Raw genomic sequence first — 23,730 nt, forward strand, 5'->3', positions numbered from 1 at the left:
TGCGATATTCTCCAACATGTCACGCGCCTTGATCCGACTCGCGACTACCGTCACGGATGACGAAAGCGCCAAACTTTGGCCCTAGAAACAGCAGTCCCTGCAAACACAAGTCGCGCAGCCATGATGTCGTCCAGGGAGAAGAAAGATGGGAGAAGAAGCACTGTGGCCTCTCAGGACGCGATCAGCACACTCTTCTGTCCTCAAAAGGAGGACAATCGTTGGTGCAGTGCAAAGAAGGCAAGAGGGATGACTTGGGAGGCGAGACTCAACGTAACCATTATACCATGTACACCAACCGTGCGTCGATTTTTTTCTCATCGCCAGCCGAGACGGACTATACCACTGTAATACAAGAATTAATGCGCGGGAATCAAGGGAGGAGGGCGACGACAGTATCTGCGGCGGGCCGACAGTCGTGCCAGGTTTTAATATCGGGCTGATGTATTCTGTACAGCTGTTTTATATCAATTTATTATGTCCATTTTTTTTCCAAGCTGGCAGTCTTGAACCTCCTCGGCAACGTAGGTGAAGCACAGCCTGATTTTGAACTCTGTCGTCGCTTGGCATCTGCCAAGCTACTGATTCTGTTGTGTATTATACCTTGTACATCTATCGTGTCGGCTCTGTGACGCCAACGCTTCGCCAAAGCAGCCATTCCAACGCCATAAGAAAGAACTCGAAACGAAACATTTCCTCCGCCTACGCCAAACGCCTGGTCCTAGCCGAGCCTCGTCGAGACCTTGCCTCTCTTTTTAGACATGAGTCCAACCCTCCATCGCTATTCCTTGACTCGTTTCGACGGACGCAGCAGTGAATCGTCGCCAAGGCCGCTTCGCTTGGTGCCCGGCAGGCTGCTTGTGCGGATGTCATTGTCGTCCTGGCTGACGCGACGGTGCGGGTAGTCGACCTTGAGGCCTTCAAAGGCGTTCGCCGTGACCTTGTCGCCGCTGCTGAAGAAGGGCAGCTGCAGGGCCTTTTCGGCAGAGAGGCGACGGTCGGGGTCGTACTCGAGCAGGCCGGCAAGCAGGCGGTAGCCGTCCTGGCCGAGGGAACTGAGCGAGGTGGAGGCGCCGGAGGAAGTGTTGTTGCTGCTGGGTGCGTTGACAGTGGTATTTTGGTACCATTTCTCCAGGTTGGAGGCGAGCGGCGGCGGGCCGGCACCGCCATGGTGGCCGTGGTGATGCGCGTGGCGGCCATGATGCGCGGCCATGCTGGTCTGCAGCGCGTTGAGCTGACCGTACTCGGGCATGGTGGCGAGCAGCGGCCAGCGCTCCTTGGTGGGTGCCCCCATGATCTCCATGATCTTCATCATCTGGTTGCGTTGAAAGGGAACCGTCTTCTTGCTATCCATCTTGGCCTCCTCCCCCTTAAAAATAGGCCGCAGGGAGAGCAGCTCGGCAAAGATGCAGCCGACGGCCCACATGTCGATGGCAGCCGTGTAGTGATACGAGCCGAGAATAAGCTCCGGTGCGCGGTACCAGATCGTGACGACTACCTTGTCGCCGCTAAATAGTGAATGCAGCGGCTTATCGAAGCGTCGCGCCAGGCCCAAGTCGCCAATCTTGACGGCGCCGGACGAGCTGACCATGATGTTGGCGGGCTTGAGGTCGCGGTGCATCACCCAGTTTGTGTGTAGGTAGTGGCAGCCGTTGAGCAGCTGAAACATGATGCTCTTGACGGTTGCGGGTGGGATCGGATGGCGTGGCTGCTGAGTATGATGGTGGATGATTTGGAGCAGGTCATGCTCGGCGTAGTCAAAGACCATGAAGATGCACTTGTCCTCGAGAATGATTTCGATCAGGCGGATGACGTTGACGTGGTTTATCTCGCTGCAGAGGCTCATTTCTCGAATGGCGCTCTGGGAGATGCCTGTGTAGCTGACCTGCTCCCCTTCCTTGTCAGGCTTGAACTTTTTGATGGCGACCTCGTGTCCCGCGGCCACGGGTGTGCCGTTGGAGCTCGTGACAATGTTGGTTCGGTTCACAGCCTTGTAGACGCGGCCGTAGGTGCCACTGCTGATGAAGCCGACGATGCGATATCGCTCCGTGACACGAACCTTGGGTTGGTAGCCTCCCGAGCGGCCGACGCCTTCTAAAGTTGGTTTGTGAGCATAGTTCTGGCTTCGGTAAGTGGACATGGGCGCGAGGAAACCCGAACCCCAGGACAGGGACGATGAGGTGGGCGGCATGGGCGGAGCAGCAGCGGACGGATACCACTGGGTGCCGTGATGCAGCTGCAGCTGGGGATGTTGGGCTTGGAGTTGCTGTTGATGGGATGCTTGCCCGTTATGGGGGCCGAATCTCAGCGGCATGAGAAGCTTTTCAAGAGCTTCTCAGTTCTGATGCGGCGATGTGGTAGAGTAGATGGGGTTCGATGGTTGATGGCAGCGGGACCCTGGGCGGTCGGGCTTTGCCTTTACCTGGCAAGATGGCCGAAGGTCCGGACACCAGCGCCCAAAAACGCAGTTGGACAGAAAAGGTCGCGGCAATAAGAACATGCAAGAGTTTTTGGGAGGGGAGTATCAGTGCCTAAGGAGGGGCCATGAGACGCTAAGAGCAACGAACTCTGGGCTCTTGGAGACGGGCTGTTGAAGCTATCCTCCACGCCGTGACATGGACACTTGTCGAGATGTTCAACAAGCAGGTTCCCTGACTCAGCTTCTTTTCTTTCCGGGAATGAACCAGGGGTTCGCGGAAGAGGAAGCGCATCTAAACCCAGGAACCAGGATGTAGCTTCCGGGCGGGCTGGCGCGGGAGGGGAGCCGAGGGAAAGGGTAGCAAGTAATAAAGGGTTTGGAATGCAACTGCAAGTGGTGATACGTACCATCAAAAGCTGCCTTGACGCCACGCTGGAGTGACTGATGGGTTCGCGCGCTATTATTACCAACGCCAGCGCCGGTGTTGCCTGAGCCTGGCCCCGAGGGCGGATTTGTCATGGCTTCGGGGTGGTTCAACAAAAAAGGGAACCACGCCCTCTTCCTCTTGTGACGACGCCGTGTTCGGCTAGACCTTGTTCAGAATCCCCGGTTTAAAAGAATGTCCAAAAACCCCTGATGAGGAGAGAAAAGCTTGCTTCGCGGATGGGAGTGGAAAATGCCGGAAGCTCGAACGGCCAAAAACGCCTCCACAACGGAACGGACTCGTTTCCACTGTGAGCAGGAGCAGAGCGTCAGCGGCCGAGCAGACAGACAGCGTACCAGTCAGTACCTTGGGGTATCTCGCCACAACTCCTCCTTGATCCAGTAAATAGGGGAGACCCAGCTTCAGCCTCTCGCAATGAGATTGCTGTGGGGTCTCGTACTGTTGCGATGAAGGGACCGAGTCTGGTGCAGTGACGCTTGAAGAGCTCGCAGGCACGCAGCCGACCTGCAGCGGGTGGCGACCTTGTCTGCTTGGTTGCGCGGTGGGGACTATAGGCGCGGTACTCTTGCACAGCTTCTCATAGATGGATTGAGATCGCAATTGTCGAGTAAAACTTGTGGCCAAATAAAAAAGCTTGTTGCTGTTTTGCTTCGTGCTAACTTGCTGTTCTCTGTCAGTCCTCCTGTTGGGATGACTAAGCTTGTTCACCCGACAGCCCAGCCATACACCAACAGTACTCACAAAATAATTCGTACCGATGACCAAAGCAAAGAACGTCTTCCATGATGCTGATAGCCGTCGCTGAAACTAGCATTGAACTGTTGAAGAAACATATTTCCTCGACCTTGAGGCCAATACTTACTGGAGACCGACCCAGGAGTATACGACTCCCACCTACTAACTGCTAGTAGCAGATAGCCAAAGGGTAGCCGCCGTGTCGTCCCCTTCGCAGACAGCGGAAACAAAGTTTCGAAGCAGAGAAACCCGACGCATTAATAGGCTGAAGCATTGCGAGTAGTGTTAATAGAGTAACTAGTAGATCATACTTTTTTCCTAAACCCAGTGCCATCACAGCCCTTGCTCTAAACAAACCAATTTCTACACCTTGCAGGCCTGCAGGGTATCACGGCTATCCGACTAGGTAGGGTTGCTTGTTATCTTGCTATGCAACCTCCCCACGTTCCGCATAAGCTACGGTATTTCAGTTCAAAAAAATTTCAGCCGTCCTTCCTTTACTATTCAGACGCGTATGACAATTTGGTGCATGTTACAGTGATGGGATAAAACCCCAACTGCTTGTAGCTCTATTCAAACGTTCTGATCCCACCTTTTTGGTAATTTGAATGGGGCAAAAGGCACTGCTGATCGAGCCAGCCACTGAAAATGGGTACAGGCAGAGGCTGGCTGAGTTGCCACAGTACAACGACTTTGTCTCATGCAGCCTTTTGCAGATGGAACCATTGAAGCCTTGGGTTGATGTAGTCTCTGGTTCATGTATGCAGATGACTGCGTTCAGCTTCATTTTTGGAACCAGCTCATGCACGTCAAGACGTACTTGGAAAAGAGAGGAGATGGGCCACGGCAAGTGTGGCAAGTGATATGGTGGGGGGACATGGCAGTACTTATTGGAATCTAATCTGGCATTGTATTTGATTGGAGAGTTGCAGCCATGAGCCTCATCACCCTACTTCGTATCCGTAGTGTTAAACAATTATCAGCACATGGCCATGTTATATTTATTGCGCCGAGTCGTTGCAATCGTTTCCTCATTGCTGCGACTCGATGCTTTTAGATACCAGTAGTTCCGTAACTACTCTACTAAGGCCTGTAATAGCAAATGCGACACCAGGGAAAATCTTTTGACAGTTGCCTGACGCAGCCACATTGTCGTATCGAGACGCAGACCACTTCAGCTGTATATATGTATGTATGTCAGACTTCAGCTTACCTTGATCCGAGACAGCGTGCATCGTCATACCATGCCACGTAGCATGCGTAACTTTCGGGGCGCCAGGGTAGGAAGGGGGCACGATTGGCATGTACTTGTAGATTATATATATTGCAGATCGCACGTCATATCGACTGTCTGCTTTCTGAGCAGCTCGCATCTTCGTGCCATTTCTCTGCCACAATGAAGCTCTTTCTACCTATTCTTGCCCTTGTCGGCCTTGTTACTACGTCGCCGCTTGCCGAGCGCGGGCCAAGCATTTTCGTGGGCTACAGAACAGTCAGCGCAGTATGTTACGTGGTCGCAGCATGACACTGGCCCCATCAAAGTCGCTGTTGCGGAGTACAGAAAGTCACTAATACAATAAATGCACAATAGGCTCAAGCCGAGCTTTACAGAAAAGCCGGCAACACACTGGTCTACACTGGGTCTCAAAGTTCCGACCAGCTCGGTCCAGGCGTTTACATCAGCCCCAACTTTGGCGATTGGCCCGGATCTCCTGACGGTTGGGTGTGTGCCATCCTCGCGGATGCCCTACTTTGGAATCCAGTAAACAAGGCTTGGGTCCCGGAGTTTTGGAACGGCAAGCCTCTCTGGTGGAAGAAAAATGGTAAGCCGATGTCGGGTGCTTTCCCTGCGTTCCCCCGAAAGCGCGATATGCTAACAGCTGGTCAAGAGGCAAACATGGTGGCGTATCTAAAGAACATTGGCGGATCCAACTTCGTCATGACCAACACCATACGACTTAGCATAATTGATGGGTTTCGGCTCTTGCAACTCTTGATTCCCGGAAATATGGTTGAAAACCGAAAGATACTGAACACCAGGACGCAATGCGCTGCGAAGACGGACAAGAAGGGCATCGAAGCAATCAAGGCCTATGGCTCCGTCGACTGGAGTAAGTGGCCGAACGTGAAAGGTCAGCCCCAGACCCCGTGAAAAGATGGGAAGGGTTATACGGATAAGCTCCTGGATTTTTTCTGTGGTTGCCATGCTCTCGAGATGGTTCCGCAATCTGGTGTAGGAAATTTCCACGCGTCGAAATCTGATCCAAATGTCTCTCGGTGCTACCAGAGGCTACCCGGCTTCCTGACGCCAGAAAAGTCTCGTCGGGTTCAATAATACCAGCAAATCTATCAATAAACACTATATACATGACTTTGAACTGCACGTAACCATAGCCAGTGTATTGCCGATTCAGTCTCAACCGCGCCGGCCGCAGTCACCCGCCTGGGGACGAGGCTGGCTAGTTGGCTCATTTACCGATCATCCTGACGCAGTCGTGCTGACGCGCTCCCATAACTTTAAACGACCTTGGCTAAGAGCTAAACTATAATACTTAACGGACAGGAAGAATTTCTTGAATGGGGCTCGCGCGACTCTACCAAGGCCGTCCTCCTATTACTGTACCCAGACATACTCATTGACACGGCAAGCCGAAAACGTGTTGGAACAAACTGTGGCGGGAAGGAGGAAGCCCTATGGCTTCACCGTAGTGCGAGATGGAGAAATACGCCGCTTCGTTAGGTAAGAGATCAGCCTAAACGTGATTACTTGGATTACTTGGTTTACTTTGTGGGTTCTGTTCAAGACTGCGTGCGGTCCTTGTAAGCCGTCCACGGCGGCCTGTAATCTGTCATGGATGAGAGTTATCCATGCCATACCTCGGCCAGCTATAAATTCCCGCTCCCGCTCTGCAAGAGCTTTGATTCCAGACTCAAGGGCATTCATTGAACGAGCTCAAGGACAGTAAAACTTTCCAAAATATTGCGATTTTACATACGGCTGTCATCATGGCTACTGTTGTTGCCCAAGCCGCGCCTCAGGCGGTTCCTGTCCCGCCTGCAGATGAAACCCCCACAGGTACGCTGTGTATTCGAATGAACCACGAATGGCTCAGTCTCTCTCGGAATCAAAGACTTACAAGGTACAGAATCATGCTTTTCTTCTACAGGCAGCAACGATGAGAAAGGACTCGTCGTTACGCCTATACACACATACTTATATAACATGATTGAGCTCGGCATTGTCCGCACGTTCTTCTCGCGCCAAATGTTTCAGGCCATCCCCGTCGAGTCCGACATCTCCATCAAAGCCTTGGCCGACAAGACTGATGTCGAGTTGGCGCTCCTGAACCGCTTTATCCAGTTCCTCGTCCTTGTCAAGTGCCTCGCCAGCCCGGCCCCCGGCCGCGTTGCGCACACGGAAAAATCGCGCGTGTTCCTGTACCCGGCGGCCGTCAACTTCCTCTCTCTCGACGTGGACTTCTTCATGGGCCCTGCCACCCGCTGGCCAGACTACTTTGACGAAAACGGCTGGCGAGAGCCTCAGTCCGCTCAGCGAACTCCCCTCGGCCTGTGCTACGGCCACCCGGACAAGTCCATCTACGACGTCATGCCGCTGCTGCCCGGGAACAGGGCCGCCGTGTTCAACGCCGCCATGGCGGCCACCATTGATGAGATGAAGGTTGTGGGCTACTATGACTTTAGCTGGATTGCCAAGCAGGTGGGAAAGGACCCCAAGCGCACTCTGATCGTGGATGTCGGCGGCGGCAAAGGTCAGGCGCTCAAGGCCATTATACAAGAGAACCCGGCGATTCCGCCTCAACGATGCGTTTTGCAAGACCAGATTTCGGCAATCAATGAGGCGATGTCTGAGAATGATGCGATAATCAAGGACATCCCAAAGATGATTTCCAGTTTTTTCGAACCGCAGCTGATCAAAGGTGAGTTTGTCTACAGTCCTTAACATTGAGCTTGTCGTTGACACCCTTTAGGAGCTCTGGTCTACCACATTCGGAGAGTTCTCAACGACTACCCAGACAAGGAAGCTCGGGTAATCCTGCAGCAATGTCGTGACGCGTGCGATCAAGACTCGACGGTGCTCGTCTCGGAGCAGGTCCTTCCTGATAATCCTTCGCTCGATCTGGCAGCCATGGATATTTTTATGATGAATTACGGCGGCAAGCGCAGGACCTATGCCATGTTTGAAGAGCTGGCAGGTTCGGCTGGCCTCAAGATTGCGAAGTCATCAGCAGACAAGGCATCTGGGCAGACCATCCTCCATTTGGTCCCGGTCTAAACACCTCTATGGGACCGGGAGAGATGTCGCGGTATTGTTATTTAGAGAGCGGACAAGTAAATAATGAGACAACAACTACAATAATAACGCTCATCATGCACCCATAGAATTGCAGCCTCAGTCCATGGCTGCCCATCTGAGAATTTCTTCCTCAACCGAGTCCATCGCTCTCATCTTCTCATTCTCTACCTGGACTTCCTTCACACGCTTCGCGTACCTTGAGTTTGACAGAACCTCATCCACTGCATCCCGAATCTGAGTCTGCGACGGCGTTCCTGTCCTCAGATTGATTCCCACGCCCGCAAACTCGGCGCGGTTCGCCACCTCGGGCTTGTCCTCGCTCGCGCCCGCCAGCACCATCGGCACGCCGTTCACAACGCCATGCATGAAGCCTCCGTAGCCGGCATTCACGATGAACACGGAAGCGTAGGGCAGCAGCCTGTCGTACGAGAGGTAGTCCACGACGTGGCAGTTGGAGGGCACGGCGACTTCGTCGTACAGCTTGGCACCTCTGCTTCCCAAGATGGCGACGACTACGAGATCGTCCCTGTCCGCGAGCGCATGCATGGTAGGAACGAGGAGCTGGTCGTAGTGCACCGCCACCGTGCCCTGCGACACGACCACCACCGGCTTGTCGCCCTGGGTGACGGCATCCCAAAAGGGCGGTGCAGTGAAGCTTTGCTTGGAGAGGCGAGGCGGTAGAGCACCTACAAAACGGACCTTGGGGTGGACGTCGGAGCGTTGATACTCAAGACTCGGCGGGCACATTTGCAGCGTGACGTCGGCCGCGGTGGTGATGACGTCCAGCGGATGGCGCCCTTGGACATGTTCGAGGTCCTCCGCACCAAGGTCGGTGAAGGTCTTCTTTTGGAGCGTCATGGCAGCGCTGAGCGGCCCGGACAGCAAGTCCGAGTACATTTGCTTGTAGATGGCACGACTCTCCGTCGTACCGTCCGGCACGACGGTCAGGCCAAAGGGCGCGGTGTCGACGCTGCTCAGCCCGTAGCAGCAGGCGTTGATGTTGACAGCGCGCGGCCGCGTCGTGAAACCCTCCGGCAGCGGCGCACCGAAATATAGTGGATGATCGCCGAGGAAGAACGACTCGGTGAGGAGCACGATCTTGTGCGACGGGTTCTCCCGCTTGACGCGCTCGAGGGCCGGGTACAACACGGTCATGCGGTCCGCGGTGGGCTCGATGAAGAGCCTCATCATGGCCCTGGCAACCCGCTCACTATTGTCCGTGATGGCGGTGAGCTCGGCGATGATGCCCGGTATGTTGTTGTAAGGCGGGACGGTGACGTGGTGGGCTCCCGCGGCGGCGGCGCGGTCTTTGAAGTCATCGCCGGCGAGGAAGGTCACATCGTAGCCGCGGAGAACCAGCTCCTCGACGATGCGTAGAATGGGATAGGTATGGCCATCCGCCGGAGAGGCGAGGGCTATGATTTTTAACGTGGACTTGTCGGGCAGGCCGTTGGTGATGGACTCAGTGCGCGATGGAGCCATGGTGAAGAAGTCGGGAAAGGAGATGAAGCTTGAATGGCAGAGCCAATGTCGGAGCCATCCCGGAAACCTTACTAGAATATATATAGAGTAGCTAATCAATGTCGTGGAGGGGGGCCGTATCGCGATTCGCCCATATCTCAGGCCTCCGGTGCGGGCCTCGACGGACTGAGCCTTGTCCGGAATCAGCGATCAGCTCGTGTCTCCCATGGCAGGTAGCACAGCGCAACAGGATCCAGCGAGGTCGCGTCTTACTATCAGACATGTCAGATTTTGGGTCGTATTCTCAATATGCGGCCATCCAGTTCACCGAGGCCCCGCGCGACTATAGGTCGTGATTGGGGACATCGGAGGTAGGCCCTCCGACAGCCTGCTCTCGGCAGCTAGGATCAAGGTAGGGGATCATCATTGCGCCACTTGGTTGTACCATCAGGTCGCGAGTGCGCCGACTACTCGTACGTTGCAAGCGCCGAAAGCCCGATGACTAAATGTACAGACGGTCTCTTTGACGGCGCATATGTAGCGAGACAGGGCCATCTTCAATCAAGGGCCATCTTACTGCGCTAGTGAAGCTGTACAAGAGCGTGGCCTTGACAGTGTGCCACACCGGGTCGGTCTTCGGACATCTCTATGGGCCGGGCCGCCGGGCCGTCCGGAACGATGGGTGGCGTACGCCTCTTTGGCAGACCAGATGCATTTGCAAGTAAATATATTTGGGCTTGTTGATTTAAGAAAGCAGTCTCGGACTGGCTTGCTTCTTTTGTTTGCTCAGCATCGACTGAGTCGCAGATACCCGCTCATTACTACCACAGTACACAAAACTAGCTCTCTTTCATTACATCACAATGGCTGCCGTGCAAAAAATCCAACTTGCAGATGACTTTTCCGTCTACGCAAACCCCGCAGCAAAGCTCGAGGTCGAGTTCATCTACAAGGAAATCTTCGTCGATGGGTGCTACAACAACGCGTCGATCCCCGACGACGCCTTCATCGTCGACGCCGGAGGCAACATTGGCATGTTCAGCCTTTTCATGAAGAAGAAATATCCGCAATCGACTATCCTCGCTTTTGAGCCTGCGCCGGCTACCTTTTCCACCTTTCAGCGCAACATGGAGCTGCACGGTGTTTCTGGGGTGCAGGCCCATCAATGCGGGCTCGGCAAGGAGAACGCCAGCATGGCCCTGACCTTTTACCCGCAGATGCCTGGCAACTCGACGCTATACCTAGAGGACAAGAAGAACCAGATGAAGTCTATCGACAAGGAGCACCCCATCGCCAAGCTCATGCAGGAGACGGAAGAGGTGCAGGTGGACGTGAAGCGGCTGTCCGAATTCCTCGACCGCGTGCCGGACCTGAAACGCGTTGACCTGCTCAAGATAGACGTCGAGGGTGCTGAGCTGGACGTGCTGAAGGGTCTGGACGACAAGCACTGGAACCTGATTAACAATATTGTGATCGAACTTTGCGACAGCAAGAGCGAGTTCGCCATCACCAAGGCACTGCTGGAATCGAAAGGGTTCACGGTTGCGATAGAACGGCCTGACTGGGCACCCGAAGACCTCAAGATGTACATGTTGATCGCGAACAGACGCTAAAGGAGAAGAGCTTCCTGTATAGTCTATCCATCTATAATTGACCTCTATATTCTAGACCGGTAACCTTTTTTTTTTCCGAACCATCTATGTTTTGCCCCGTGGGGCCAGATCTATTTATTTGGACTTTTGCGCCCACTTGAGAGCGCCGGGGGTGGACTCGTCGGCAGTGACATACTTGCACTGAGTGAAGTTGGACCACAGCTGTCCGAGGAAGGATCGATCATCACGGTGATACAAATCCCCAAGGACAGGCTTGAGCGCATCGGTAGCTTCCTCAGCATAGTAAAAGGGGATGCGTCTGCACATGTAGAGTCAGTACCGCGCCTTGACAAGTTCCGCGCACAATAGAAAGAATGAAATTTACTTACGGGAACAAATGGTGAATGACGTGGTGCTCGATGATGCCGTGGAACAGGTGGCGGCCGATAAATCCGAAATCGCGATCGATGGTGGCCAGTGCACCCTTGACAAAGGTCCAATGCTCAGCCTCAAAGTGAGGAACATCCACGTGGGTGTGGTGCAGATAGGTGATGGCAACTGCGGACATGTCGTTAGTACTGCACGTAGTTACCCGGTAACCGGAGCTCGCCTTCAACTTACTTAGCCAGTGGTGAACCCAGACATACGGCTGCAGGTAGAGGAGCACCACCGTCTGCGTGCCGACGACACCCGACAGCTTGTACAGGGCCAGCAAGGTCAGCCCGAGGCCGACGTCGGACAGGGCGATGAAGGGCGCCTCGCTGCGGCGGAAGACGGCGCTGTTGGGGTCAAAGTGGCTGCGGCCCAGGAACGTCGACGTCGGCTTCTGCTGGCTGCCGCGTCCCGCCGAGACGTTGAAGAGCAGGTAGAAGATCCAGCCGAAGAGCTGGTGGAACAGCAGCGAGACGGCCTGGAACACGGGCGTGTCTTCGAGGAACTCGGTGTGGAACAGGCCGTGGCGCTCCTCGTAGTCTTCTTGGGTGCGCGGCACGAACGCCATGTCCTTGTCCATGTGGCCGGTGAACTTGTGGTGGCGGTGGTGCGAGAACTTCCACGAGTAGTAGGGCACCATCAGGCTCGAGTGCGTCAGGAAGCCGACGACGTCGTTGAGCAGCGGGTGCCGGGAGAAGGCGCCGTGGCCGGCCTCGTGGCCCAGGATCCAGAGCCCCGTGCAGACAAGGCCCTGGGCGAAGCCGTAGGCAATCCAGGCGGCGGTGCGGACGGCGGCATCGTCGATGGCGGGGATGTAGCGGACGGCGGCCCAGCCGAGTGTGCCAATCAGGAGCACGTCGCGGGCCAGGTAGCTCAGCGAGGTCACCACCCGGGGCTCGAAGCAGTGCTTCGGGATCGCCTGGCGGAGGGTGTTGATGTCGGGATACGCTGTCGGTGTCGTTGCCGACTTGGGTCTTTTTCGATGCAAATATTGTCAGCCAGCAATCTTCACGTGTCATTCCTTTGCTTGGGGAAAACAACTCACACCGAGGAATCGGCCTTGGAAGCTCTTTGAGACATCTTTTCTTTTTCTTGTTGTATTCTTGCCACGGGCTGGGTATGCGAACGAATTGAGCCTCCAACCGAGTCTATGAAACCAAAAGACCAACGAAACACCGAGGCAGCTGAAGATTGGAAGGGGAATCACTTTTCTAAAACGCCTTCTCTGGTCCCCTTTTTCTTCCTCATTTTTTTTCCCTTGCCAATTTTAGCATTTGGTTAGCGCTCTGACTAGTCAGGCCAAGGACAAAGCCTCTTCCCTTTATCATCGCGTCTAACTGGCCAACTAGGGGTCCAACGAGGGACTTGATTGGGCCCTGGCTCTTGGTCAGGGCCAAAAAGTCAGAAAGTCCCTGAACATTTATTATGGGCGGGTGGATTTTGAACCCGCTTCGCTTGGCTCAACTTGCGACGCGCACGTCCGAGCCCAACAAAATCATCAATAGATCTTGTTATCAGTACTGACATTGGCCTTCCCTTGGTCAAACTATTCAATGTCTTGGATGTATCACTCATTGTTGCCGCAATTGAGGCCGCCGCAGGACAGCTCAAGTCGCTCGTTCGGTTGGTTCAGCTGTTGGTTTTACTGCTTCTGCTACACGTTGACAAATTCAACAAGTTAGGGGCCTGTGGAACAAAAGGCCTAATAATAACCAAATAACTGACCAACCCTTGCAATACGAGTGCGCCTATTGGCCTCGAGCCATCAATTCAGTTTTCAAGTTAAGAGGGGACAGCTCAGTTGCACCACCTCCATCTAGATCTATCTACATAGTTATCTGTACGGATCTCCTTGCCGCGATTTGGCCTCTGCTTGTCGCCGCAGTAAAGAAAAAGCGCTCGTGCGCGACATCTACATACATACTCTAGCAAAACATGCCGCGTCGCACGTGTTTCATTATTTGGTAGCAAAAAAAAGAGGCAGATTAAATAATAAATAATACTCGATTGATACCAGTACCCGTACTCCGTATATTAGTTAGCTAGCTACCCTGCTCAGCCAATTTGAACTGATTGCCCTGTGCTTCAACACACGAAGCGGTCTGCAGCTACCCGGCGCCCGCCCTGCTGCTCAGATCCCGTCCAAGCAATTCCTTCTATTCAAAAACATTGCAAACTCAATATTCAGCGACCTGGTAGAAATAATGTATTTACACAAGATGTCATCTTGCCATCTATGGATTGTACATGCCGTCCCGCGGCCAAATATTAGGCGGCTAAGCGGCGCCGCAGTGAAATTCTATGAGTATTTTATTCTCTCCAATCCTCTTCAATCCTCTTCAATCCTCCTTCTCATCTTTTCGTGCTGTTAATTCCGTCCTTCGACGCTCGGTGCATATTTGCCATAGCGCCACCTTTTTTGGTTTTCGTCTAGCCACCAACGGCTGACAATGGCTGCTTCTTCTAGCCAGTCGGCCACTTCCGTGCCCAACTGCGACTCGGCACGATTGCGCAAGGTATCAAATGAAAGAGAAAAGATGCCAGTCGAGTTGGAGCTGACGTCTACAAAATGCCAATCTTGCCCAGAGGTGATGGGGAACGTTAACCGCCAATTGGGGTTTCTGCCGTCTCGAGCTGCCAGTGTCGCTCCGCCAGGGTTGGTGACACTAAATTGCCAGTCGCCGTGGCCGTTGTCGGCAGCAGCATGTAGAGGACGCAAAAGGGACTGGCCTTCGTAATTTTTCGCCAAGTCCCTCGCAGCGCGCTTCGACTCTTCCGACAACGAGTCTGACTCAACCAAGAGATCCAGCACAGTAGGCAGGATCTGCATCGTAGAGACGACGTTGCCAATCGTCACCTTGGGTAGCTTGGGGTGCGAAAGCACGATTGGCACGTGGAAGCTGGCAGTTTCGTCGTTGTGGTACGTAGCGACACCATCTTCAGCAACCGGCATGCCGTGGTCTCCCGAGAAGACAACGAGCGTTTCATTCGCCACCCCCTGTTCTTCTAGGATACCGAGAAGCTTGGTCAGCCAACGGTCGCTGTACCCTACTGCGTTGATGTAGTTGGACAGGTCCTCGAGGTCCTTATTCTCGCTCATGTGGACGTAGTGCTCCTCGGCGGGAATTCCAAAAGCGTGATGCGTAGTGCTCGTCAAATGCGTCAGAAAGACCCTCTCCTTCTTTTCCTTGGCCACCTGGAATGCATCTCTAATGTAGTCCTCCAGGGCAACCTCGGGAATGCTGAAATAATTGACATCGCTTAGAGTAGACTTGCCGAATTTGGCGGATTCGCTTTGCAAATATTCTTTGGTAATGACATTTTCCGACTGATATCCAAGAATTGGAAAAAGGGCGCCTTGGTTGTCGAAGGAGTCGGTCGCGGCTTGGAAGTAGTAAGACTTCCAAGGATAGGGTTGAAATTCCTTACCATCCTTGTTTGCTTGGGTCTGGTTGATGGAATTCATAGCGTGGAGGACGTGGGTTAGGCACGGTTGGTAGAAATGAGACTTGGCCTCGACGTTGAAATCAGCGGCGACGGGGCCAATGCCACAAAGGGTAGCGATGACACTCTTGAGGGTATATGTGCTAGCTGTGAAGGCGTTGTTTGCACTGATGCCGCCTCGGCAGGTGCGATTCGGGTGATCGAAGCCGTCGTCGTAGTCGCAAGTCAGTGAATTGGCCATTGGTGTAAGCGTGGCGAGCCTCTCCTGCACTTCGCCGGAAAGTGTATGATTGGAGGTCGCGTCAGCCAGCTTTCTCCAGATCTTACCCCCTTGCTTGACCGGGAAGACGTCTTTTCGAATCGACTCCATTTTGACAATGATGACATGGCGGATGTCGACGTCGGCAAGCTTCCCTTGCAGATCGGAGAGGATTGCGTCCTGCATATTAGAAACCTTCAAGGGGTCGGCCTCGGCGTCGTAGTGCTGTGCGCCGTCGTGATACCAGTCTTCAAACCCCTTCGGCGCGTCTCCTTCAGGTAGCCAGGGCAGCGGGATCGGGCTCGAGAGGGCTGTCTTGTCGTGGAGAACATCGGTGATACTATTAGGGCCGCTGTTATGGCTGGTGATGGCTGCAGGGCCACCATCTCCTGAGATATCGACGATGGGCTGCAAGGGCAGGGTCCAGGACATGAGAGTATAGGCCGAGTCATGGGGGCGCAGGATAGTTGTTAGAAGAGTGGTGAGAGCAACGGCACCGCAAATTGTGTAGCCGCCAATAGCGGACTTGGAGGGTGCGGGCAGCTGGGTTTCGAAGTGCAGCCCCTGCTCGGCGGCGTCTTCGTCTCTGTATGAAAGCAGGCCTTGATCATCAGACGGATTCAGAGTGTCGTCCTCATATTTATTCGGAGGGGTTTGGTTGAGGCTCTGGTATTTGCCGCCAGCAAAGCAGCGGCGAAAGGGCCAAAGCAAAGCATCAGACGTCATGTCGGCAACGACAATCCAGAATTGCTGCGTGGCGGCGGCGATGACCGTCATGATGGCGGAAACGAAGGCGAGGGAAGCCAGGCCGGTAGGCAGGACAGCCCACCAAGCAGGGTCGAGAACGATCCCAGCATTGTTCCAGTCAGGTTCGGTGTAGATTGTCATGTAGCAGGCGAGGGTGCCGCAGCTAAGGACGAAGACTGTCATGGTGATGGCGGAGCCGAGCAGAGAGAAGAAGGGCATGCGACTCTCGAGGAGCATTCGAACCAAGAGAATGAAGACGACATCCTGAAAAAAGAAGGAGGAGCCCCAACGGATCAAATCGGGAGTGGACAGAGCGTGTCGATGGGCGTATATATGAAGCAGTTTGGCGCTGATGACGGAGACGGCAGCAAATGGGAGCATGAGTTTGCGAGTAAAGATGTTTGATGGGCGAGGGATAGATATCCGTCTAGGGCACAGCGCTGCTAGAGATTGGAAGACCATGATGACCAGAGAGCGAGAAGCCGTTTTGGTGGTTAGGAAACCGTTTGGGCGCGGGGGCGCACGGGGTAGATATCTTGAAAGGGGGGTGGTTACGTAGTGCGTCGTCGCTTGCAGGCGCCAACAGCAAGATCAGGTCGTCGGTGCGCGAGCAGCAGCAGATTCAACGTTGCATAATCGAATAGTCATCGGCGAGAGGCAGCGCCGTGAAGCTGGGAAGGGCTATGGGCAGGCAAACAGGAGAGAGATGGTGGAGCAGGATGAAGGTTGAAGATGGACAGAGGGCAAGGAAAAGAGGAAACACGAGCAAGAATGGAGATGTCAAGAAGGACGCATATGCGAGAAACAGAGTGACGAGGAGCAAGACGAGGAGAAAAGAGTCAAGGCAAAAAGGGAGAGAGGGTGCGTGGAGAAGAATACGATGCAGAGAGGCCAAGATAAAAGGAGAAGTAAGTTGATGATGGGAGAAGGGAACGTGGATGATGGGACGGATGACGGATTTCAGGTAACTAAAACTAGCCAACTACCCGGCGGGTACCTGGCCGACCTGGTAGGGCTTGAAGTGGCACCGCAGCGATCTCGAGCTGAATTGAATTGAACTGAAAATGACAGCCACTGTATCGATGCGTTGTTTCTTTTTTCTTTTTTTTTTTCTTTTGCTTCTTCTTTATTCTCTGTCTTCTTCTTCCCTGTCGTTTCTTCTTCTTCCCTGTCGTTTCCTCTTCTCTTTATTAGCTGAATGGAAATTTTGAATGCAGCGTTGGACGCTGACGGGCCGTCGTGCACTGTTTGTATCTTGTAGGTACCTGACATTGGCCCCGGTACCCCCCACCCAGCCTGGAACGACTCACGCGACAGCGGTTTGGCTAGGCAATCCGATCTGCGAAAAAAGCCTCCGGCCCGCTTTGCTTGAATATTGGCGGAGACATTTTGGCCTGTGTCTTGGCCGAGGCCCTTCCATGTTTCTTCCTTGCTGCGTACATTACTGCCAGACCTCGACGCTCGGTGCTAGGGACAGCATTTTCAGCTCCTTCTCGTGAGGCTTTCAAACACAGGCGGGCACGCGACCACACATGCTGCCCTGCCCGACAGCCGTACTGCGTGCTGATGCAGAAACAAGGCTCTGACGCAACAGGCCTCCTCTATACTGAGTATGTACTTGATCGCCCGCTGGTATTGATTGCCCCGAGTTAGCCCGTTTGACCGTCAAGCAGCCGTTAACCAGTTATAACTTAGCCAAGTCATGAACCAAAGGTGGCTGGGTACTTGGAACTTGTCGATCCACCATGATGATGATGATGATGCTGATGATTGACGGGGCAGTGTCTGTCTGTACGAGGTACTTGGGGCTCCCTGCCACAGATACCCAAGCTGCCTTTGTATTTCCTCCCCAGACAATGTCACTCGCTAGCATTGCCAGGTAGACGGGGTACCAACCGCATAGGTACGCAGCCGCTGTCATTTTCTCTGTCGCACGCCGTGTTTCGTCGCTCACCAGCACAGCACTCCCACAGTCCATTGAATCACCATTACATCTCAGGCAAGTCCCTTGGCGCGGCAAGCATCGCAAACAAAACAAAATTATCATCCATTGAATAACGCATATCAGCATTTTCGACGAGCGAAGAGTGCAAAATACCTCTTCAGAACAGCCTGCGCAAGATCGTGTGGCCTCTCGTGTTGCTCGCGTGCCCTCGCTCCATTCATTCATTAATGGCTCCACCCGGTAATAAAGGAGAAAGAAGGACTCGACGCCCGCGCCACGACGCAGTACGAATGGAACCGGAATAGCACCTTTGAATCATTTGAATCCGACAGACGATTGGGGCTGGACCCTCGCGCATCAATGTCAAATCGACCGATACAACGTAACAACTCGAGGACGAATAATTCATCCCAGCACGGGTATGAAATTCCAGAGCCGCCATCAACAGCTTAGGCCCTTTCGCCCAAGCGGCGCCAGCGCTTTGTGATGATTGATGACCGATTGCCTTTGGCCCAGACAGGAAGTCAGACAGCGTGCTGTGCATGGAGCTACGGGGCAATAAACTTTCAGCTGCCTACCAGGGCAATGAAATGCGCAGTCGTCACCCGTACACATGCGCATCCGGCTCGGTTTCACTGCTAGCCCCCGCCCGTACTGAGTACGAAACACTATTAATATCTCGGCTACCATCCAACACCATCACCATTATTGCCATGCCATGCCATGCAATAGCATGACAGACACTCTTCACGAGCCAGCTACCCGCACGCAGTGACGGTCGCCCGAAACCGCCTCGCTGGGGATCGCCATGTCATGGCAATGCGTCCGTCTCAGCGCCTGAAGATCCCTCTCTCTTCCGGCTGGCAGCCTGGTGCGGCTTACGCAACACTCGGTCGCTCTCTTTGCCACTAGTGGTCAAACCGACCATCTCCAGGCGTCTTCAGTCCTCATTCAGATATATCCCTCCCCTCCTCGCAAAGGCTTGTCCTCCCCCGTCCCCCGTCCCCCCCGCCCAGCATCTCGCCAAATTGGCAACAAATGGTCCGTGTTCCGAAAAGTGGCTCACGGTAGCCCGTTGTCTGGACCTTCGGCACAGCCCTGCTCGTCGTGGCGCAACTCTAGAAGAAGGCTAATGAAAGCCTTCCCTTGAGTGGCTGCGGAACGACCGTAAGGCTGGTAGGTAATTTTGTATTCTGCTCGCCGTTGTCGCCGCTGTCGCCGCTGTCCTTTGCTCTCCATCTGCGGTTCGCGGAGGATCCATCAACTGAAATCTCCGAAGACGTCTATTTTCCCCAAGGCCAGGCACTAGTAATAACCAAGGTGTTTGTGTTGGGGTTATAATCCGTATTGTTAATCTACGTGGCGCCTTACCGGATAGAAACATGAGATAAAACAAGGTATGCTGCCCTTGTGGTCCAATCAACTCCCCACCGACAAAAAACACAGCCTTCGGCGAGCAATATTCGTAGGGCTTTGCGAGGGGCGAAGTCGGGGATTCCTACCTCGAAACGAGGGCAGAGGGGTTTCTTAGCCCTTGAAGCCGTGGTCATGTTGTTGCCAACCGCGCGCCGTAGGTAACTACCAGTCAATAGACCTGAGGAGACACAACCCAACTCGCGCAACCGCGGGGGTCGTGCTCCGCATGAAGCCAAGGAGATAAGCCTAGAGACAAGCCAAGGAGACAGCCTAGAGACAAGCGAAGGAGACAAGCCAGGAGACAAGCCAAGGAGACCGCCTAGAGACAAGCCAAGGAGACAAGCCTAGAGACAAGCTTTTTCGCCCCACCCCCCTGTCTGACGAGCTTCCATACCACTGCGACGGTCATACGACAGCCACGCAAGCTGCCACAGATAAAAACACTGGGAAGGTTGCAAACTGCCCGACAAGTTATTGCAAAACACAGACTCGTTCGATATAAGTAATGCCTGGCATTCTCCATTGTTATGATCATTCCGTTGTGCTCAAACTCGTGCTCCGTAATAATGTGCGGCTCTCGGTCAATCTCGCAACTAGATGCCTAACAGAGTTACAGACTAAGTTTGGGAATACGAGAGCGGGCAGATGCGGCCTGTTTTTGTTCGATATTATTAGGCGCTGGTAAGATTCGACAATGTGGAGCTAAGTTTTCGCATACCCTTTGCGCCAACATCACCTTCCACCCGCCTGCCCTATAAGCGAGCGAGATTGATCAATGCCACAAGGACAATAATAAATGCAAAACCTTGGTCTGAGATCCCTTTCCAATCTACTGAAAATGCCATGTCAAGTACGCTGTAGACAAAACCCCGATCAAAAATCGACGGTTGCTTGCCACCCGTCAAGGCGTGAATGATGAATTGAAGGCCTAGTTGGCCCTCGACAATAGACTGCTGGAACATCAACCGTATGTAGGTCAGTCAGCACAACACCCACCACATGTACAGAGCAAGCATACGCACAGCGTGAATTTGGTTAGAACCTATAATCAAATACCTTTGAGCCCCAATCAAGATATACTACAATAATAATCCCCCTAGCTAACACCCAGCCAGGAGGAGTGTCAAATGCCAAGGTAAAAGTAAGTTCTATCCAACCAGCGACCGATGCCATGGTCTTCCTTCCAACCAGCCACATTACGCAGCCTCCTTGGCGGGAATCTCGAACGTCACCGGCTTTCCCAAAACTGGAAGCTCTTCAATTGATTTCGCAGGCGTGAACGGAATCTCTTGAAGGCTGAGTTTGAGGCTGGGGATGGACGAGATGGGAATGCGAGTTCCGTCGGGCTACGCATGTTCACGTTAGTGACAGCAATCACAACACAGATAGCAGCAACACTGCACTCGGCACTCACCTTGGTCACCTCGAGAGTGACGAGATTCGAAATGGAGCTGACAGTCTCGTTCGTGCCGTCCGTCTTGGAAAAGGCCTTGCGCACCAGATCGTCAATCATGAAGCCGCCCTTCAAGATGCCGTTCGCCGGCTGCCGCATGACCGTCACATCGCCCGCCTTGACGCCTTCGATGAACACCGTCACGGTGCTGGGCCGCTCCACGTGGGCGCGGTCGACCTCGAAGTGCGCAAAGTACTGCATCCGCGAGCCCGAGCCATCCTGGCGCCGGGCCGTCCCCTGACTCCCGTCGCCGTACGCTTCGTTGATCAGCGCCGTGGCGGCCCGCTGCAGCTCCTCGCCCGAGGTGTTCCAGTACTGCAGGCGCTTGTACGAGTAGCCCATGCCGTCGATTTTGGCCACGGACCGCGTGGTGTGCATCTGGGTCTGCGTGTCGAAGAAGGGCTGCAGCGGGCTGTCGGGCGTGATGGTGGAGTTCTCGGCGGAGCCCCAGCGCGACTCGCCGTAGTAGTCCTCGGTGAAGATGGCCTGGTCCGGCTTGATGTACTGCCAGTACGTCCATAGGCGGTCGACGTTGGTGTGGTGAAGCATGCTGCGGCACCGACAGAGGTGAGTGACGAACACGGGAAGGAGGGGGGGGGGGGGCGTACGTACAAGAGAGGGTCGAACCCGGACAGATCGGCTTGCCAAAACTGTTCACCGCAGCCAGCGTCGTAGTGAATCCAGTTGTGAATCTGCTCCAGACCGACGCCGTTGTTGGCCGTCATGGAGAACTGGTTGAAGTCTTGGGCATACACAAAGGCAGCGTACTAGAACCGCATACTTAGCGCGAACATTCGTAATCAGACATTGGTTGTGTATGAATGAGGACTCACCAGGTTCCCCTTCAAATTGCGATTGCGGAGGTTAGAGTCGGCCGAGTCCGGATAACTATAGCGAGGACCAGGGCAGCGCAGCGTTTGCGAACGGCCATCAAAGTCGCCATAGCGGCCATTCAAAACGTCCTGCGGTATGTTGAAGGTCTGCAGAGGATTGGTGACGGACTTATTCCGGACGCCGCTACCGCCGGCGACGTTGATTGTCAGGGTGGCCGGAACCGAGGCCGGGGGAACGGCATTGTCGGCGGCCCAGTCCCAGTATGGCGAGCGCAGGCACTTGGCGGCGGCAACGTATCGGTCACGGACGCTGTCAGGGTACTTGGCCGCGATCTTGCAGGCGTGCCGAACCAGCTGCTCCTCGAAGAGCAGCACATAAGGGCGGTGCCATGGCAAGAACAGAGGCTCCTAGGCTCGGGGGTCAGTATTAATAGCCGCTCGCATTCGTCTGCCTCAAGCCTCGACACTTACACCGTGTGGGCAGTAGCCAAGCCATTCCCATCCTTGTCTGGGGCCAGAGTTGTCCCACTCGATAAATGGCTTGCCGTGAATACCTGCATGAAGCCTATCAGCGAACTGGCATGCTGCGACCATGGTTTCTCTATCAGTTTAGTACCGGCGGTTTGGAAGAACGAGAGTTCATCATCATAATCCATATTCTGCATGGCTAGGAGAGCCTGAATGTATAGGTCCCATTGCGGACCTGCAGCAGCCTGCAGGTCATTGACGTTGAGTCGCAGAGGGATATCGTTGGCCGAGGGTACGGCTGCGCCGACGATGAGGTGATGGTCCGCATTGATGACCTTGGCCAAGCAGGCGAGAGTCGCAGCGGCGGAGATTAATAGACGATTGCTGAGCATTGTCAAGACGAATAAATGCAAGTTGCGCTGAGAGGCGTGACCGGTGAGCGTAGATCTGCGGCAGCGAGGGTTGTGAGCCACTTATATGCAGGTCTCACGAGGTTCGATGTCGTTGATACTGATTCATCTCTGGAAGTCGGCAACAACTAGAGGGAAGAGCGAATGCGACTGCGTATGCACAGAGTCTACATCTTATTGGTGAAAGATGGTACGGCACCGGCCGGCTGGGCCGCTAAATGTGAGCCGGCAGACGGAGGGATTGAATTTTTGATTACAATGTGGAATTGGATGCTACGCTTTGGGACGACTGGACGGGCCGTATTCAGGCCAGGAACCCGGTTAACCGACTGACTAGAGTAGCTCGAAGTTGGGAGTTGAGACGAGTTCTCAGACTAGAAGGGTTGTTGGTGGGGGGTTGGGGGGGGGCGTGTTTGCTCGGGAGACGAAGCCGAGACCTGAGGAGAGCAATGACTGATGCAAGGAGCTGGCCGCGATGCAAGTGCAGTTGCGAAGTGCTGGTGACGGCAGCTTGGAATCTGAGTTGTCTTGCTGCTTCGCAGTTGAGCCGTGTATCACCTGATCTTGTTTACATGTGTTTCGCTCCTCGACCCGATGTCTTGGTAGGCGATGGTGGCACTCAGCCCTGGAACGGACGATGTAGATTAGCCCGACAACCAATGCCGAGAGTTCCAGAGTCACCTCGAGAATACCACACTGCTGCAGATTAGCCTGGAGCAATGGATCGCAATGGATCGCAGTGGCACTCGTCTTGGTTAATGCATGGTTGTTGCGTATAGATTGTCCAAGTTGCATCGATTTAAGACCAAGTTCTCACGGATGATCCCCATGCGGCAAGGCTCAGGCTCCTGGCTGCCAGGCTTCAAGCCCAATATCTCCAAAGCCGGCCCAAGTTTCGCGCTGGAGCTAGACATTAGCCAAGTTTGTAGCGTGGCTTGCTGGGGGCAGCCGGCGGCCGACGCTGGTGCGGCCGCTCGTCGACGGTCTCTCGCAGAGGACGGAGGGTAGGAAGCAAGCATGGCTATTTGGTGGCCTGGAGTGTCGACATGAAGCCTTTCCTGGGAGAGAAGAAGACGGCGATGGACAAGGATGTGATGAACCATGGACAAAAAATGACGAACCACGGGGCTGGCATTTCGCCACTCTGGCGTTGTATTGAGCTTGCTATTATTAGCCCGGGTCTCAAGGCGCCATAGCGCGAGGCTACCGAGGGCAGCCGCACATGTAAAATGCAGCCATGTTGGTCGGACAAATAGAAACAAGACAGCTGGAAAAAGAGCGCTTGGTATCTAGAACCTCGAACATTAGCCTCCTTTCACGACCCGGCTAATTCTTTTTTTTTTTTTTTTTTTTTTTTTT

At 54.1% G+C, this 23,730-nt stretch overlaps 8 protein-coding genes across 8 annotated transcripts; 3 read left to right on the top strand and 5 right to left on the bottom strand.

Moving 5' to 3' along the window:
• Window positions 1-778: 778 nt before the first annotated feature.
• On the bottom strand, window positions 779-2,311 carry ISF_07278 (Serine/threonine-protein kinase domain protein; the record flags this gene model as incomplete). The annotated part of the gene is made up of 1 exon (XM_018850881.1): window positions 779-2,311. The coding sequence occupies one exon, from the start codon at window positions 2,309-2,311 to the stop codon at window positions 779-781; it is 1,533 nt and encodes a 510-aa protein (XP_018701793.1).
• Window positions 2,312-4,992: 2,681 nt separating this feature from the next.
• ISF_07279 (hypothetical protein) lies at window positions 4,993-5,748 on the top strand (the record flags this gene model as incomplete). The annotated part of the gene is made up of 3 exons (XM_018850882.1): window positions 4,993-5,097; window positions 5,188-5,419; window positions 5,486-5,748. The coding sequence occupies 3 exons, from the start codon at window positions 4,993-4,995 to the stop codon at window positions 5,746-5,748; spliced, it is 600 nt and encodes a 199-aa protein (XP_018701794.1).
• An 854-nt stretch (window positions 5,749-6,602) lies between these two features.
• ISF_07280 (O-methyltransferase) lies at window positions 6,603-7,890 on the top strand (the record flags this gene model as incomplete). The annotated part of the gene is made up of 3 exons (XM_018850883.1): window positions 6,603-6,672; window positions 6,764-7,534; window positions 7,586-7,890. 3 exons carry the CDS (start codon window positions 6,603-6,605, stop codon window positions 7,888-7,890), a joined length of 1,146 nt encoding a protein of 381 aa, XP_018701795.1.
• Window positions 7,891-8,007: 117 nt separating this feature from the next.
• Window positions 8,008-9,393, bottom strand: ISF_07281 (UDP-glucuronosyl/UDP-glucosyltransferase; the record flags this gene model as incomplete). Its single annotated transcript, XM_018850884.1, has 1 exon — window positions 8,008-9,393. The coding sequence occupies one exon, from the start codon at window positions 9,391-9,393 to the stop codon at window positions 8,008-8,010; it is 1,386 nt and encodes a 461-aa protein (XP_018701796.1).
• An 842-nt stretch (window positions 9,394-10,235) lies between these two features.
• Window positions 10,236-10,985, top strand: ISF_07282 (amino acid adenylation domain-containing protein; the record flags this gene model as incomplete). Its single annotated transcript, XM_018850885.1, has 1 exon — window positions 10,236-10,985. One exon carries the CDS (start codon window positions 10,236-10,238, stop codon window positions 10,983-10,985), a length of 750 nt encoding a protein of 249 aa, XP_018701797.1.
• A 114-nt stretch (window positions 10,986-11,099) lies between these two features.
• Window positions 11,100-12,476, bottom strand: ISF_07283 (Fatty acid desaturase, type 1; the record flags this gene model as incomplete). The annotated part of the gene is made up of 4 exons (XM_018850886.1): window positions 11,100-11,283; window positions 11,354-11,522; window positions 11,586-12,370; window positions 12,442-12,476. The coding sequence occupies 4 exons, from the start codon at window positions 12,474-12,476 to the stop codon at window positions 11,100-11,102; spliced, it is 1,173 nt and encodes a 390-aa protein (XP_018701798.1).
• Window positions 12,477-13,764: 1,288 nt separating this feature from the next.
• ISF_07284 (sulfatase domain protein) lies at window positions 13,765-16,308 on the bottom strand (the record flags this gene model as incomplete). Its single annotated transcript, XM_018850887.1, has 1 exon — window positions 13,765-16,308. The coding sequence occupies one exon, from the start codon at window positions 16,306-16,308 to the stop codon at window positions 13,765-13,767; it is 2,544 nt and encodes an 847-aa protein (XP_018701799.1).
• Window positions 16,309-20,403: 4,095 nt separating this feature from the next.
• Window positions 20,404-22,353, bottom strand: ISF_07285 (tyrosinase precursor; the record flags this gene model as incomplete). The annotated part of the gene is made up of 6 exons (XM_018850888.1): window positions 20,404-20,553; window positions 20,622-21,210; window positions 21,273-21,427; window positions 21,494-21,901; window positions 21,965-22,047; window positions 22,110-22,353. 6 exons carry the CDS (start codon window positions 22,351-22,353, stop codon window positions 20,404-20,406), a joined length of 1,629 nt encoding a protein of 542 aa, XP_018701800.1.
• Between the last annotated feature and the right edge of the window lie 1,377 nt (window positions 22,354-23,730).

The sequence above is a fragment of the Cordyceps fumosorosea genome (genome assembly GCF_001636725.1).
Source record: "Cordyceps fumosorosea ARSEF 2679 chromosome Unknown scaffold_21, whole genome shotgun sequence".
NCBI classification, from domain to species: Eukaryota; Fungi; Ascomycota; class Sordariomycetes; order Hypocreales; family Cordycipitaceae; genus Cordyceps; species Cordyceps fumosorosea.